The sequence below is a fragment of the Blastomyces dermatitidis genome (genome assembly GCF_000003525.1).
Source record: "Blastomyces dermatitidis ER-3 genomic scaffold supercont1.9, whole genome shotgun sequence".
Classification (NCBI taxonomy): Eukaryota; Fungi; Ascomycota; class Eurotiomycetes; order Onygenales; family Ajellomycetaceae; genus Blastomyces; species Blastomyces dermatitidis.
In genome coordinates this window covers 3,344,438-3,362,479 of record NW_025544782.1, presented here as the reverse complement: position 1 = coordinate 3,362,479, position 18,042 = coordinate 3,344,438, and the positions used below count along the sequence as shown (strand labels likewise).

Below are 18,042 nucleotides of genomic sequence, written 5' to 3'. Positions count from 1 at the left end.
ATATAAATAACCAGTTCCTCTACATCCCGCTGGCAATATTTATATTATCATATAGAAACAGACTTATATTCTCTATAATATCAAGACCCTGAAGAGGGAAAGTCTTGGTAGGAGGTATACAGTAGTGCATATCTTAGCAGTTTCTATCTCATTCTTCTGCAGCAGTTAATGCAAAAAAAAAAAGATCTTAGAAATAGTTTTTTACTTCTCTTGAAAAAGTAAGGTGTTTTTCTCTGGGTTTTACACAATATTCTTACAAAGAATTAAAAACAGAGTTGTTTTCTGTCATAATTTCATATTCTTTTAAGTAAGAATTACTTTTTCAGTGGCTGAAGAGCTTTCATTAATACTTAATTCTTTTTTACACTCTTTATTAACTGATTTGAGTTGCACACTTGTTGTGTGAGGAGAATTGGATGATTTAGAATAAAATTGAATAGTTTTAATCAATTTCTCTGCAAAAAATTGATTTATTTTTTGTCAGTTTTTCTCTCAAAAACTGTCATATCATCTGATTTATTATCAATTGATATCATACTTTTCCTCACTGTATCCCAAGAAAGAGATTGTAAAGATTTTATTGATTTATCTTAAAAATCAATTTTAGTTTATTAGATTCTCTTCAAAAATCTAACCTAGTTACTGAACTAGTGTGAAAAAAATCAGGTGTTTTATACACAAAAGTCTTTTATTCTTCTTTTGAAACAGTCTGACCAACTTTTCAATTGAAAACAGACTTAGAAATATCTCAATTGAAACAGTCTGACCAACTTTTCATTGAGTGAAAACAATGAGTTCAAAAATACACTCAGTTGATGTGGAAAAAGATGCTTTCTCAAATGCTATTCCTGAGATTGAAATTCTGAAGAGAAGAAAGAAAGAAGAAATAGAGAAACAACAAGTTCTTGAAATACAGGAACTTGAAAAAGCAAGCAAGATTCTTGGAAAGCAGTGTCTGAGTGAGATGAATGAAGAAGTTCTGTTAATTCTTCATGCTCAGGCCAGACAACTACAGGAGGTGATCAAGTTCAAACTTGGAATCTCAAACACAGTTCAAAAAACCTTGAAAATTCCTAGTACAATCACTGACTCTTCATCTTACTCTTCTTCTTCCTTTCTTCCTACTTCTTCTTCTTCTTTGAATCAGAAGAAAACATATGCTCAAGCAGCTGAATCTGCTGTCTCTAAACCTGCTGTCTCAAAACCTGCTCAAAATCCTGAGAAAACTGAGAAGAATACTGCTCATGCCTCTATTCATAGAAAAGTGGAAAAGAAAATGCAAAAAGAGAAAAACTTCCAAATCTCTAGAAATAGAAGACTCATTCTCAAAGTCTCAAACCAGGACATTCTGCAAAGAAACAAGCTAAACTCAAATCTCATTTTCAGAATCAGAAATGAAATTAATCAGCAGTTCTTTTCTCAGTTGATGACTGATATTGAAGTTCAAAAACCAGTTATAGCTTCAATTGAGTCATCATTCTTTGGAAACTCTATTATTCTGACTACAATGCCTGAATTCAGTGCTGAATTCCTTATTCAGAATGAGAATCTCTGGAAGTCAGCAGTAGAATCATTGCTAAACACAACAATTCTATCTGAAAGAGATGAAAAGTGAGGCAAATTCATTCTTCATGATATTCCAGTTGAAATTTTTGACTGTGAAGAAGGAATGCTACTTCTCAAAAATGAATTGAAAGAATACAACTCCATTCAACTGAGAAAGGAGCCTGTATGACTAAATTCAATTGAGTTCAGACAAAGCAGGAGAAATGCCTCTGTTCTAGTATATACAAAAACACTTGAACAGTCAAAGATCTCTGAAGTAAGAGTAGCAGGTTTGAAAATGAGAGTTCATGAATACAAAGACTCAAGAATGAATGTCAAAGCTCAAACACAGTGTTCAAACTGTCAAAGATATGGACACTTTGCAATCTCATGTTTTAGAGACTCAAAATGTGCATTCTGTGCCAGAGATCACAAAACTAGTGAGCATAAATGTGAAACATGCTCAAAAAGAGGTGAAATTTGTCAACATACTCTGCTTAAGTGCTCTAATTGCAAAGAAAAACATGCATCTAGCTCAAAAGAATGTATGTTTGCTCCTAGAACTCAAAAGAACTGGAGAAAAGATGAAGCTCAAAGTCAATCTAGAACTGAAGAGAAGAGTCAAGCCAGTAAACTCACAACTGCAAGCTCAAAAAGAAGAAACTCTCAATTATCTAAGTCTTCAAACTTCAATTCTCCAGCAAAATGTAAACAGAATTTGAATCCTCAAACTCCTGTTAAGATTAGAGAATTGAGAAATGACTCTGATGATAAACTAGATATAATGCAAGCAGTTGAGATTTCTACTTTTCAGAACAGTTATAATCTACTATCTGATGATAGTGATTAGATTCTTCTCTACTCTCTTTTAGTATGAATATACAACAAAAACAACAAAAAAAGTTTAAAAACTCTTCAAAAATCACATTTATTCAAAATAATGTGAATAGAAACTCAAATTGCATTTATTCTTGTCTTCAAATTGCATTTGAACAAAAAGTTGATTTTGTACTGCTTCAGGAGCCGAATTTTGATGCTGAGCAAAAATATGTCATTTCTCATTCAAGCTACTACTGCTTTTTACCTCAAAAGTCTGAGATAAAGTCAAGAGTAGTGATCTATGGAAGAAAGAGATCAAGATATCAATTTAATCTAAGATTTGATATCATGTCTGACCCTGATATTCTGGTGGGTGATATTATAGATAAAGAAAATGAGTTTGATACTATACAGCTCATAAATATCTATAATGAAAAGTCATTGAAGGAAAATAACAATATCTGAACAATTGATAGAGAATTTCTGAACATAACTCCATCAAGAAACTCTATAATTGCAGGAGATTTCAATGCACATCATCCCTGATGAAATTCAGAATGCAAGAGAGCAGTGAGAGCTGATAATCTGATTGAATGAACCTTTGAGCATTCAATAGATTTGGTTAATAAGTCTGATCAACAAACATTCTTTAGAAAAGGCATGAAACAGAAGTCTATTATAGATCTAACATTCATGTCACAAAATCTAATGAAAAGAAGACTTGTAAACTGGTTTATTGATTCAAATGAGACATCAGAATCAGGTCATGAGATTATTCAATTTGATATTGAACTGAGTGAAAAACAAATGAGTGAAAATCCTCTTCTCTCTAATCAGTATAACTTTGAAAAAGCTGATTGGAAAGCAGTTGAAGAAAGCATAAAACTGTTAAAATCTGAAAGACAGAATGAGCTATATTGGAATTCTGGTCAAGATATCTCAAATGAAATGCTTGAGAATAGAGTGAAGCTTATTACATCTATCATTCTAACAAGTGTTAGAGATAATATTCCAAAAAGAAAATCTTCTGAGTATTCAAAACCTTGATGAAATGAGAATATCTCATGTAAAAGAAAAGAATTAGCTACTGCTAGAAGAGATTGAAAGAATGATGTAATATCTGATGAAGAGTTCAAAGCTGTCAGAAATGAATATTTTTCAGATATTAAAAGAGCTAAAACAGACTGCTGGAATAAATTTCTTGAAGAAGCACAAGAGAAGGAAGTTTTTAAAGCTTTTAACTATACTAAAACAAGAAGTGTAGCAAAACTTCCAGCCTTAGAATATGAGTTTCAGAATGAATCATATACAGCAAACTCTTTTGAGGAAAAATGTCAAGCTTTCATGAGAATTCTCTTTCAGAACTCACCAGATTCAGATTCAGATTCAGAGGAAGAGAATTTATCACTTCTCAACTACATTGATGAAAATGACTGAGAATGGCCTGATCTTACACAAGATGAATTAGAGTCAGCTATCTTCTCAAGTTCTGTTAAAACTGCTGCAGGTCCTGATTCAATTAATTACTTGATTATTCAAAATACATATTCCTACTTAAAGAATGAATATTTTGAGCTCTTTTTCAATCTCTTGAAAAATGAATATCATTCTGAATGCTGAAGAGAAGCCACTGGAGTGATTCTTGCAAAACCTAATAGAAAAACTTCAATTCCTAAGTCATATAGAGTAATATCTCTATTGAACTGCCTAGGAAAGGTTTTAGAAAAGATAATAGCTACTCAACTATCTTTTATAAGCTCTATAGGTGATTCTCTTTTATTCAGTGAATAAATGAGAGGTAAAAAACAGTGTTCTGCAATTGACACTGTTCTCTCAGTTGTTCATGATATTCAAATAGCAAAGCATGAGAGTCTGGTCTCAACTGCAGTTTTTATTGATATAAAAGAAGCATTTGATCATGTTTCAAAGTCAAAGTTAATTCAGACATTGAAGATATTAAAACTGCCACTTTCTCTAATAAAATGAGTTAACTGTTTTATATCTAAAAGAATTATACAACTCTTCTTTGATGGAATGAAATAAGACAAGACTGAGATAAAAATAGAAGTACCACAGGGATCTCCAATCTCACCCATTTTATTTGCAATATACACTGCATATCTATTCAAAAATAGAAATATGAGAATAGTGCAATCTCCGAGTTATGTGAATGATATTGATCTAGTCTACAGCTCAAAAACTATCAAAGAGAATTTGAAAGTAATTGAAGAAGCTGCAAAGGAAATCTTTGTTAGAGCAGATATCAATCAAATTCAATTTGATATGAATAAAACTGAGTTAATTCATTTCTTTCCTAGATTCAATGAGAAAGAACTATCTCTAACTCTTTTAAATAGAGAGATTAAACCCAGTGTAAATGTCAAATGATTAGGAGTATGGTTAAACTCCAAGTTGAATTTTAAATATCACATTCAACAAAGAACTGTCAAGGCAGAAAGACTATTGAACAACATAATCAGACTATCAAATACAGAGAGAGGTCTATTCTTCCAGGCTATGAGACAGTTATATATAGCCTGTATTACATCAGTAGCTGATTATGAAGTTTAAGTTTGATGAAATAATCAAGGAAATTTCACTGAACTCTTTCAAAGTCTGCAAAACAGAGCCTTGAGAAGAATTCTAGAAGCATTCAAATCATCTCCTATTAAAGCAATGGAAATTGAAGCTTCAATTCCCCCTCCTGCTATTAGATTTGAAAAGGCCTGTATGAACTATACACTGAGAGTTATAAAGATGAGCTCAAATCATATAATCAGAGAAAGAGTCTCTTCTTCATTTCCATCAATTAACTCTGGAAATGAACTGGATTGGAATAGATTTCTTGATTGAAATGAAAATGATTCTTCAAAGAAAATGCCTTCTCGACTTTACAGACTATGCTCTCTGATTAAAAATCAATTTTCTTCTTTAAATGTTGAAAAAGTGAATCATGAGAAGTTATCTCCCTGGAGAGAAAAGCTTGAATCTCTTATAGACTTACAAATAAGTGAACTATCAAAAGAGAAAGAATATGAACAGCATTTGAAGAGAATTTCTACAATCAATATAAAAGACTCTATTCTGATTTATTCAGATGACTCAAAAAATGAGAACCTGAATAGATTAGGTGTAGGCATTGCTTATACTGAAGATAATATCAATTTTATCTCAGATTTCTGAAATCTAGGCTGTGAATCTGAAGTCTTTGATGCTGAACTATTTGCAATAGTGAAAGCTTTCAAACTCATAGAAATAAAATCTCATAAAAGAGGAAATAGTTTGAAAGAGGCATGGATATTCTCTGATAGTCAAGCTGCTTTAAAAAGACTTAGAAATAGTCAGATTCATAATGATCAAATGAATCTTGAACTGATCTTAAACTCTGTTTTGAAAATTCAAAAGAGAAGAATATCAAAGCTGATAATACATCTGTACTGAGTTCCTGCTCATATGAATATTCATGGCAATGAATTGGCTGATTCAGCTGCAAAAAAGAGTGCAGAATTAAGCAGATCTATTCAAAAAATTATGTCCTGGTCTTGTATAAAGAGAAAAATAAAAGAATCTTGTTTAGACAAGTGAAATAAAAGCTGGCAGAAACAAAAGAAGAGTATACATTATTCAAGATTTGAAACAAAACCCAAGTGAAAATCTTGTTCAATTAAATGTAAAAAGAAAATATTCTCATCTATAATACAGCTGAAACTAGAACATGGCTATTTCAAATCTTATATACAAAGATTTGATGATAGATTTGACTCAATAGAATGCTCATTCTGCAATACAAATGAGAATTCTGAGCATATTGTAATGCACTGTGCATTATACAATAGTCTCAGAGCCAGATTAAAAGAGAAGTATGATCTAAATCAATTAAATATGAGATTCTTATTCTCAACTGAGACAGGAATTAAATACTTAATAGACTTTCTATCAGAAACTCAAGCAGCTATAAGAAAATGACTAAATTCAGAATTATCTGAATATGAAGAGGAGAAAATCAATCAGATATAGTCTGTTGAAACAGCTATACACTCTCTTTTAATAATTTGTTTTGTTATAGTCTCTCTTTACTTTATCTTTTTCTTTATCTTTTCCTTTCAATTTCTTTCTATCTATCTATTTAATGTGTCTATCTTTGAGACTGTGTTCTTTTTCTCTTTTCCTTTGTCATGATATTGTCAAATGGTTTCAAAGTATCAAAAGATGTTAAAACACTGCAATTTGTAAACAGTTTTTGTATTCTGGACTGGAATTTTCTGATTTTGCATATCTGAAATTGATGAATGTATAATAGTTAACTTTACAGACATAGGAAAAACCCTGAGAACTAAAAGTTCTCAGGTAGATGTCATAGTCTCTGACTGCATACATCTATAATTGAAGAATAATAATAAGTGCCTGCAGTAGAGTTCACAGGGGTTGAAGCATGCAAGTTTCTAGTTCTTTCAGTCATAACAGGCAATTGCTGACTGACTGAGCTTGAAATGTAAGAATAAGTGCTCGCAGGTGATTATTCAGGTGTTTGCAACTTGATGTGATATGTACTGATAACTACTAGAAGTATTCACAGTAGGAAGATAAAATATAGAGATCAAATGTATAATAGCATTCAAGCTGAGTTATGAATAGTATTCACAAACTCCAGTCTATATAGTTGTGTGTAGCCAAGGGCCGCTAACCCTATTGATTACACGAGAGATAGAAATAGGGGTAAAGAATCCGCGAGGAGCGGGATTTCTTACAGATAATGAAGAGAGCTGTTACAGGCCTGAGTGATTGAAGCACTTTATCAAGATACTTCAGATATTCATTATATAAGTTTGAAAAGACTAGAATGTCATTGAGATATATAAGGCATGAGGTTTCATTCTGTTTATGAAGAATTGTATTCATCATCATTTGAAAGATAATAAATACATTTATCAGACTGAATAACATTATCAGAAATTCAAACTTCTCTCATTGCATATTAAACATAGTTCACAGAACTGACAGTTCATCTACACAGATCTGCTAGTATTCTGACAGAAGATCAATCTTCAATAGATATCAGATGTTTTCAATCATATTCAACTGTTATTGAATTTATGACAGTGAATATTCATTCTTGATTATAAGCTTGTTAAGTACTTAATAATCAATACTCATTCATCACTTCTCACCCACCTTTTTCATGAATAGAACTGAAAAGCCTTACATAATTGATGAGAATTATATGAGATCATATTCTAGACGGTCTGTGATCTGACACTTCTGTTCTTTAAGATGCATTTGTGACAGGGGATACACATTCTGATTAACTGGTTTCACATTTCTCATGTCAATCTCATCTATGAATCCTCATTCCAGCAGCAATTCTGATGAAAGATCTGTTCAGAAGACCTTCTCATACTTCTTCAGAAGCTTCTTCATACACTTATTCTCTCACATATTCTTTATCTTGATTTTCTTCACTTTTTGATTCTATATGACATACAGAATGCTTTCAGATGAGATCTTGTAAATTATTCTCTTTGCTTATTAATGTATAAGCAGATTTAATTCTTTTATATCAGAGATGTGAAATGTCCTTCTTATATCAGTTAATAGAATTGTATGAACTGTTTTCTTCTTATCAGTTAACTGCATATGACATGTACATTATTGAATCTGCAGATTGAACCTTTGAAATCAATCAAGTTTAAGAATAAGAATATATTTTACATTCTACAGCTCTTGTGCTCAAATATAGCAAGATCATTCTTCAAAGTGCAAGAGAACTCTTACTCTTGCAGATAATATCAAATATCAGTTATCAGATAATCTTATGTATTGAGAATTCTTCACTCAGTGAACTTCTTTCAGTCTTTAAATCATATAATTACTAATATATTATGTAGAAGCTTCTATGTCTGCTAACACTGTTACAGCCATCTCTCAATTCTTATTCAAGTGTCTCTTATATACTAACATTTCAGATCTCAAGGCATTGAGATGAGTGTCTGCTTTATCATTCTCATCTGTACTTCATTCACAAGTTTACTTTCTCTTGATATTCACAGAATTCAGAGAGTCATCTAACACAGACATCTCTTTCACTTTGAAGACTTTTCATAGAATATCAGCAAGTGTTTCTGAGCTCACTGATTCTGCTAGTTTTTTGACTTTCTTGCTTCTCTTGACTGTGCATGCTATGTGTAATTCTTTGTATCATGATTCTGACATCTGCAGTTGAAGCAAGCTTGATGCTTATAATATCAAGATTTTCACTCAGAGAATCTCTTTTTCAGAGAATTCAGCACTTTAGTGATGATATTCAGATCTAGATTCATTGCATCTGAGTGTGTGATTTGTGTCATAGAAGTCTGATTACTTATTCTTCACTAAGATATACTTAATTGCAGTATTTTCTGTTATGATTGACTCAGTTATTCTCATACAATGAGAATATTATATACTTCTTTCACTGTATCTGATTGTGAGATTAAGCATTTTCATTTCACTTTCAACTCAGATGTAAGATTATGAATGAAGATCTGTAAACAGAAAGATATTGAAAGCTCTTCATTTAATACAAGATAGTATAAGCTGAAGTGTGTGAAGTATAATATAAGATTACTCACTTATCTACACTCAGTGAAGTGTTCATAACACTTATTATTATTATTATTATTATTCTTCAATTATAGATGTATGCAGTCAGAGACTATGACATCTACCTGAGAACTTTTAGTTCTCAGGGTTTTTCCTATATCTGTAAAGTTAACTATTATACATTCATCAATTTCAGATATGCAAAATCAGAAAATTTCAGCTTAGAATACAAAAACTGTTTACAAATTGCAGTGTTTTAACATCTTCTGATACTTTGAAACCATTTGACAATATCATGACAAAGGAAAAGAGAACACAGTCTTAAAGATAGACACATTAAATAGATAGATAGAAAGAAATTGAAAGGAAAAGATAAAGTAAAAAGAGACTGTAACAAAACAAATTATTAAAAGATAGTATATAGCTGTTTTAACAGACTATATCTGATTGATTTCCTCCTCTTCATATTCAGATATTTCTGAATTTAGCCATTTTCTTGTAGCTGCTTGAGTTTCTGATAGAAAGTCTATTTAGTATTTAATTCCTGTCTCAGTTGAGAATAAGAATCTCATATTTAATTAATTTAGATCATACTTCTCTTTCAATCTGACTCTGAGACTATTGTATAATACACAGTGTATTACAATATACTCAGAATTCTCATTTGCATTGCAGAATGAGCATTCTATTGAGTCAAATCTATCATCAAATCTTTGTATATAAGATTTGAAATAATCATGTCCTAGTTTCAGCTGAATTATAGATGAGAATATTTTCTTTTTACATTTAATTGAACAAGATTTCCACTTTGGTTTTGTCTCAAATCTTGAATAATGTATACTCTTCTTTTGTTTCTGCCAGCTTTCATTTCACTTGTTTAAACAAGATTCTTTTATCTTTCTCTTTATGAAAGACCAGGACACTGTTTTTTGAATAGATCTGCTTAATTCTGAACCCTTTTTTGCAGCTGAATCAGCCAATTCATTGCCATGAATATTCATATGAGCAGGAACTTAATGCAGATGAATTAACAGTTTTAATGTTCTTCTCTTTTGAATTTTCAAAACAGAGTTTAAAATCAGTTCAAGATTCATTTGATCATTATGAATCTGACTATTTCTAAGTCTTTTTAAAGCGGCTTGACTATCAGAGAATATTCATGCCTCTTTCAAATCATTTCCTCTTTTATGAGATTTTATTTCAATGAGTTTGAAAGCTTTCACTATTGCAAATAGTTCAGCATCAAAGACTTCAGATTCACAGCCTAAATTCCAGAAATCTGAGATAAAATTAATATTATCTTCAGTATAAGCAATGCCTGCGCCTAATTCATTCAAATTCTCATTTTTTGAGTCATCTGAGTAGATCAGAATAGAGTCTTTTATATTAATTATAGAGATCTTCTTCAAATACTGTTCATATTCTCTCTCTTTAGATAGTTCACTTATTTGTAAGTCTATGAGAGATTCCAGCTTTTCTCTTCAGAGAGATATCTTCTCATGATCAATTTTCTCAACATTTAATGAAGAAAATTGATTCTTAATAAGTGAACATAGTCTATACAGTTGAGAGGGCATTTTCTTTAAATTATTATTCTCATTCCAATCAAGAAATCTATTTCAATCCAGTTCATTTCCTGAGTTAACTGATGGAAATGAAGAAGAGACTCTTTCTCTGATTATGTAAGAAATCCCGCTCCTCGCGGATCCTTTACCTCTATTTCTATCTCTCACATAATCAATAGAGCTAGCGGCCCTTGACTACACATAACTATATAGACTGAAGTTTGAATACTATTCATAACTCAGCTTAAATACTATTATACATTTGATTTCTATATTTTATCTTTCTATCATGAATACTTCTAGTAGTTAACAGTATATATCATGCCAAGCTGTAAACATCTGAATAATCACCTGCAAGCACTTATTCTTACATTTCAAGCTCAGTCAGTCAGCAACCACCTATTATAACTGAAAGAACTAGAAACTTGTATACTTCAATCTCTGCAAACTCTACTGCAGACACTCAGAAGCAGCCATCTGAATCATGAATAATCTCTGTGAAAGAAGTCTCAGAGAACTCATCAATCACTCATGAGACATCATTCTCTGCATCTCAGACAGAGGAACTCTCTGAACTCATGAATAAATCAATCTCAGTGAAGAACATTCTTGAGCATCTTCTGCAGAATCAAGCTATTTTTCTATAAGAAATGCTTACTGTCTGTAAACACTCTTGAACTGAGTCTCTAGACATGATCTTCAGAGACATCTATGAACTGAAAAGAAACTTTCTTAAGCTGCAACCACTTAAGGCCACTTATCAAATCACAATCTATAAAAGCTTTTACAAGTGTGTATTTGAAATTGACTCACAAGCCCGGCTGTGTGACATGGAAGATGAAGAAGCTGTCATCTATGTGATAACAGGCCTCTATTACACTGAAGTCAAGGACTGGCTGAATTATCTAGAAAATAATTATGAGAGATCTCACTGATCTGTTCTCAAGACCTATCTAGAGAACAAGTTGAGGAACTTCACAAGCTGAATAGAGAACACCTGAGCCACAATTATCAATATTAGGAAAAGAGGTAAGCAATCTGATGAAGACTACTCGCGGTGCTTCATGAAATTGTGACATGAATTAAGACCTGTGGAAACAGAGCTCTGAAACAAGATCTGAATAATGATGTTTATAAAGAGACTGAATAAAGACATACAGAACAAGCTCATTGAGTAAGACTCTAAGTTCTTGACTCTGAAGAAACTGATGACTCTCATTCACTGCTTGCAGATCACTGTGAGAGTCACAGATCTGTGAAGAGTGAATCACTGACTGACCCTGCGAGGGCCAGAACAACAGAGGACAGATTTGTCAGAAAAAGATGACAAGACACAGAGAGATTCATATCTGACTGCTGAGCAGAGAGAAAGAGCTTCACAAGCTTCTGTGAACAGAGTGTATAACAGAGAGATCAAGGAAAAGAGACTCTGCTTCATTTGTTCTAAATCAGAACATCTTCATGCAAACTGTTCAGACAAATCAAAATAGAAATTTAAGAAGTTGTGAACAGAGTCAGCAACAGTCTTCTTAAGAGTCTTAAAGCTGATACCTGAATCTGTTGCTCTTCTGATGAAAATACTTGCTTATGAGAAGAGACTGTGCTGTGATGCTGCTGTCTCACAAGCATGAGAAGCATTGATGAACTCAGAATCCCAGATCACTGTAATGTCTCTAAAGCTTATGAAGTGAATGAGCTGAAAGATGAAAACTAAGAACCTGTTCTTGCAATAAGCAGAATGTGAGAACTCAGATCTGAGAGCTGAGAGACTTGTGAGAATCATTTTTGAATTACAAGATCTCTCTGAAACCTGAAGAAGATTTGCAGAAACTGTGATTGTCACAGATATCATAGATGACATGTACTTGAGACTTGCATAGCTTCAAAGATATAATTCACACATAGCTGTCTGTGAGTCAGGTTTATACTTCTGATCAGTGTTGACAGACTCACTCACAGAGATAGAATCAGTTAATGCTGTAGAGTTAATTAGAGAAGACAAGCTCATCTATGTAATGACTTTGTAAGTGTCTGAGAATCTCACAGTCATGGAAACTGAGCTTCAGATATCAGAGAAATACTGAGATCTCACAGAGATATTCAGCTCAGTTAAGGCAGCTGAGCTTTCTTCTCACTGTGAGAAGAATCTGATAATAGATTTGATAGAAGAATAGAAATCCTTCTGAGAATCAATCTATAAGCTCTCTTATCATGAGACAGAGGCCTTGCAGACCTATGTGAAGAAGAATCTGAAGAATGACTTCATCTGATCTTCACAGGCCTTCATGAGAGTCTCTGTGATATTTATGAAGAAGAAGGATAAAGATCTCAGATTATGTGTAGACTACTATAATCTGAACTTCAAGATAATAAAGAGCTGCTACTCTCTGTCTCTGATTGAGAATGTGATCAACTGTCTCACAGAAGCTGTCATATTCACACAACTGAATGTGATCAATGTATATACACAGCTGTGAATACAGTCTGAGAATAAATGAAAGACTGCCTTTAGAACTGCACTGAGATTGTTTGAATATCTAGTAATGTCTTTTGATCTAACTAATGTCTCTGTGACATTTCAGTCTTTCATCAATAAAACACTTTATGCATATCTGAATGTCTTCATGATAATATATCTGAATGATGTGATAGTGTACTTCACAAAGAAGAAAGAATACACTGAGTATGTGTGAAGTGTGTTGAAGGCCTTAGATGAGACAGAACTGTATATTAAGCTCACAAAGTACAACTTCAGTATCTATCAGATTAATTTCCTAGAATATGTAATCACTGCAGATGATATTCAGATGAAATCTTTATAAGTTGAGACTATTCTATCATGACTGAAGTTAACTAGTATTCATGAGATTCAGATCTTTCTGAGCTTTGTGAATTTCTATAGACAGTTTATCTTTGTATTCATGAGAATCTTCTTGACTCTTACAGACATGCTGAAGAATGAAAACAAGAAGAAGTTATTCTGTGAACAGAGAATGAAAAGATTGTTAAGAAGAAAGAACTGTGAGAACTTTCTTATCTCAGAAGCTTGTAAGATCTTTATAAGATTGAAACAGATATTCATGAACACAGTGATACTGTTTCACTTTGATTTCTTACTCTTAATCAGATTGAAGACAGATATCTTCTTCTTTGTGATTTCAGAAATAGTCTCATAACTACAGTTAAATGAGAACTGGGTTTCAGTGGCCTTTTTCTCACAGAAGATGCAACTCACAGAGATCAACTATGACATTCATAATCAGAAGCTTCTCACAATAGTGAAATTCTTCTGTTACTAATATCACTACTTCAAGAGTCTTATAACAGTGATTACTGTTAGAACTGATCATGACAGCTTATGACAGTTTACTTCAATTAAGAAACTCTCATGATGACAGATTCACTGAGCTCAGAGACTGAGTGAGTTCTGGTTCAAGATAGAATATATTAAGAAAACTAAGAACTCAGTAGACAGACCCTCTCACAGGCCAGACTATGTTAAGAAGGCCAGGGCAACAGACACAGAGAGACTAAAGAAGGCAGAAAAGCTTCATAAAATGCTTGAACTGAGTGTTATAAAGAGATTGACTGAAGAGTCTCTCAATTCTCTGTAAGAGAAGGGAGAAAAGAGAGAAAAGAAGTCTGTGCAACTACTCTCTATGACACTGAGAGTTAACACTCTGAGAATCTCTGTGAGAATCCTTGAAGAGAGTATCTATAATCTGAAGAGTTTATGAGCTTCAAGAAACATTATGAAAGACCTGATACAAGAAGAAACAGAGTATAAGTCTTCATAAGATCTTCTATTCAGATTGTCTGAACTGCAACTGAAGAATGAATATACTCAGCATATTTAGAAACTGCTCACAGCAGGGACCAACTCTGCAGAAATAAAGAATTGAAGAGACTTAAATGATCTCTTGTGAAGAGAGAGTCAGATTTATATGCCTGTGAATGAGTTTCTATATATAGAACACATCAAAAGACATCATGACTCTTCTCTAATAGGTTATTTTATAGACACTAGAACTTATGAGTTGCTTGCAAGAAAATACTTCTGACTGAAGATATAAGAAGTTATGAAGAAGATAGTGAATTCTTGTACTGTTTATCAGAGTTTACAGATAGTGTGATTCAGATCATATGAAGAACTTACTCCTCTACTCATCTCATGAGAACTCTGAGAACAGCTAGAAATGAATGCTCTTGTGAGCCTCTCTGAAAGCAAGAATATATATAATGCCTGCTTTGACTGTGTGCTGGTAATAGTGAATTGCTTCATCAAGATAACACACTTTATACTCACTTACAAGAACTTGAAGTCAAAGAATTTAACTCATATCTTCATCTGTGATGTGATCTGATTGCATGAATTGTCTATGAACATTGTCTCAGACAGAGAATCAATCTTTGCAGAAGAGTTCTAATCTGATCTGATAACTATACTGAAGATCTTGTGAGATCTAAGCACAGCTTTTCATTAACAGACAGATAATCAGATAGAATACCTGATGAGTATATTAAAACAGTATCTGCAGTGCTTTGTCAATTATAATCAGAATAACTGAGTATATTGATTATCATTTATAAAGTTTCTGTATAACAACTCAAAGCATGTCAGCACAGGCAAAACCCTCTTTGAGATGCTCACTGAGACTCATTCACAGATGATCTTGATGAACTCGCGAGAGTACACTATAGAGTGTAATGATGCTCATGAACAGGCTGAGAGAATTCAGAAGATTCAGAAGAAAGCTCATGAATTCTTGAGAAAGACTCAAGAGTATCAGAAGAGATACTATGACTTTAAGCATATTATAAAGAGTTTCAAGAAAGATGATAGAGTCTGACTGAGTCTAGAAAACATTATCACACAGAGATCTAGTAAGAAGCTGAATCTCTTATGAACAGAGCCTTGCAAGATTGTGAAGAAAGTTAGTTCACAGTTCTACAGATTGAAACTGTCATCTGAGTTACAGATATACAATATTTTTCATGTCTCTTTACTCTGTAAATATAAGGAATTCTCAGGAGAGAACTCTGTGACTCATCACTCTATTCATGAAGTACTAGAGAGTGAAAGAGAATATCAGGTTAAAGAGATTATTAACTCAGAGAAGTGAGATTGTAAGCTCTGATTCAAGGTTCAGTGATAAGAGTATTCTGATAAGATGAATAAGTTCACTTAAGAATTATTCAGACAGATAAGACATCTGCAGAAGCTGAGATATGACTTTCATATTATAAATTCTGATAAGTCAGAATGATGAAGTCTTCACTAAGAATCTGATTGTGATAAAGATATTAACACTGTCATTTTCAAACTCTAGTCTATAAGATGATGAGTTTCTACTGAGATGAACAGTCTGCAGTGTATGCAAGAAAAGAAGAAATCATATTCTTATTAAAGTTAAAAAACAGAAAATAAACAGAATTATGAACACAATTTAGAGATTAACAAAGAAAAAATAAAGAAAATTCACACTCACATTCTCAACATCTGTAATACTCAATTCTCTCACAACTATCAATTTCTCTCTTCAAAGAAGCAGAGAGCATTATATCTGTGATATAGACAATTATTACATTTAATATGAAGACTGTTAGAAATGCACAGACTTCAGAGAAGCTGAATATCAGAGTATACACAGTTGTAACAGAGTCTTGAAGACTGATCATCTGCATGTGTGATTAGATATCTCTCATAAAGCTGTATTCACTCTCTCAGTTATACTGAAGTATTCAGCCTGAAAACAATTAAGATGTGAAGAGAAGACTCATCTGCTCAGGTCAACTTCTGTCACAAATTCATGATATTCACATTGCCTTAATTATCTGGATTTTGCAGGTACCTGAGAACTCATCTTCTATTGACAATGGAATTGCAGAAATACGCTGCGGTGCAAGAATCATTGATGAGAAACCTAGACATATTCACATATGCCTGGTCAGAGATTGTGTGAGCAGAGAGAGAAGTGATTGTAGACCTGCGGGACTGCAGAAGACACTGACAACATCAGAAGCTTGATAAGAACTGTCAGCTAGAATCTATAAGAAATTACTTATGAGAAGACTTACAGCAAAGAAAGAGACTGCACTGCTTGAAGTCAGAGACTGATCTGAAGAAGACATAAGATTGGCCACTGGTCTGAAGATTGGGTGCAGTGACAGAGCTGAGGAAGATGAAGATGCAGTCATGAGCAGCAGCATTTCTACTTCACCAGCTGATAAAAAGTGATCAGAGAAGTCACAGAGACACTCATGAGAAGCTCAGCAGCAGTCAGACATTGTTTACAAAGATATTAAAATTGAAAAATTTTTATTCTTGAGAAGTTCTTGAATCAATACACAGACATTGTCAGAAACACTCTCACTCTCTGTTATCTGAGTGAAAACACTTTGTGAATGAATGAGAATACTCACAGTTTATGAGAATGAAAGCTGTTACAGAAAAAGAAAAAAGAAGATGAGATTCTGTGAACAGATCTGAGATATTTATACTACTCTAGAGAGATTTGCTTACACTGTGAGTGATTCTGTGAAACAGTCAGATCACTCTAGTAAATAAGAGTGATTATGAATTGCAGGTCTGAATCTTTCTATATGACTATAAAGAGTGATTACAGACTGTGAATATCTTGATTCTACAATTCTACAGAGTTGATGAAAGAATGGAAAATTCCTCACAATTCTACAGTGTCAAAGAATAATGATTTATAAGAATGAGTGAAAGATTAACTTGCAAATACTTCTCTTTGATAAGAGTGATCTCACAGAGAGTGATTCATCTGTGAGATGAATCTGTGTGATAATTACATAAGAATCTTATGAAAATGATTGAGAGTCAACTGAAACTCTTCTGTATGAAAGATGTGAGATGAATCTATATGATAGTCAGAGAAGAATCTGTAGATTATAAAGAATTTCATAGAATAAGAAACTGAGTGACAGACTCTTTTCTCTTTATAATAACAAGGAATTTTTCCTCACTGAGATTTTTTATAGATATAAAGGATTTTTAGTGAGTATCACTGCAGTGCTGAGCTGATTCTATGAAGTCACTCAGTGAAAGACTTCGCGGACAAAGTCTTAGAGAGGAGGGAATATGTAAGAAATGCTGCTTCTCACACATTCTTTATCTCTATTTCTATCTCTTATATAATCAATAGAGCTAGCAGCTCTTGACTACACACAACTATATAGACTGAAGTTCATAAATACTATTCATAACTCAGCTTGAATGCTATTATACATTTAACCTCTATATTTTATCTTTCTACTGTGAATACTTCTAGTAGTTAACAGTACATATCACGCCAAGCTGCAAACACCCGAATAATCACCTGTGAGCACTTATTCTTACAGATTATATGATTTGAGCTCATCTTCATGCCTCTCAGAGCATAGTTCATACAGGCCTTTTCAAATTGAATAGCAGAAGGTGGAATTGAAGCTTCTAATATAATGTGATTAATGCAAACAGGTATTGATTCATTCTTTGAGTGAGAAGATATGTAAGTTGATTAGCAGTTGA

The 18,042-nt window shown here is 32.8% G+C and overlaps 2 protein-coding genes across 2 annotated transcripts; both read left to right on the top strand.

Moving 5' to 3' along the window:
• Nucleotides 1–790: 790 nt before the first annotated feature.
• On the top strand, nucleotides 791–1,615 carry BDCG_17656 (uncharacterized protein; the record flags this gene model as incomplete). The annotated part of the gene is made up of 1 exon (XM_045426749.1): nucleotides 791–1,615. One exon carries the CDS (start codon nucleotides 791–793, stop codon nucleotides 1,613–1,615), a length of 825 nt encoding a protein of 274 aa, XP_045282321.1.
• Nucleotides 1,616–1,877: 262 nt separating this feature from the next.
• BDCG_17655 (uncharacterized protein) lies at nucleotides 1,878–2,395 on the top strand (the record flags this gene model as incomplete). Its single annotated transcript, XM_045426748.1, has 2 exons — nucleotides 1,878–2,090; nucleotides 2,117–2,395. 2 exons carry the CDS (start codon nucleotides 1,878–1,880, stop codon nucleotides 2,393–2,395), a joined length of 492 nt encoding a protein of 163 aa, XP_045282320.1.
• Nucleotides 2,396–18,042: the final 15,647 nt, after the last annotated feature.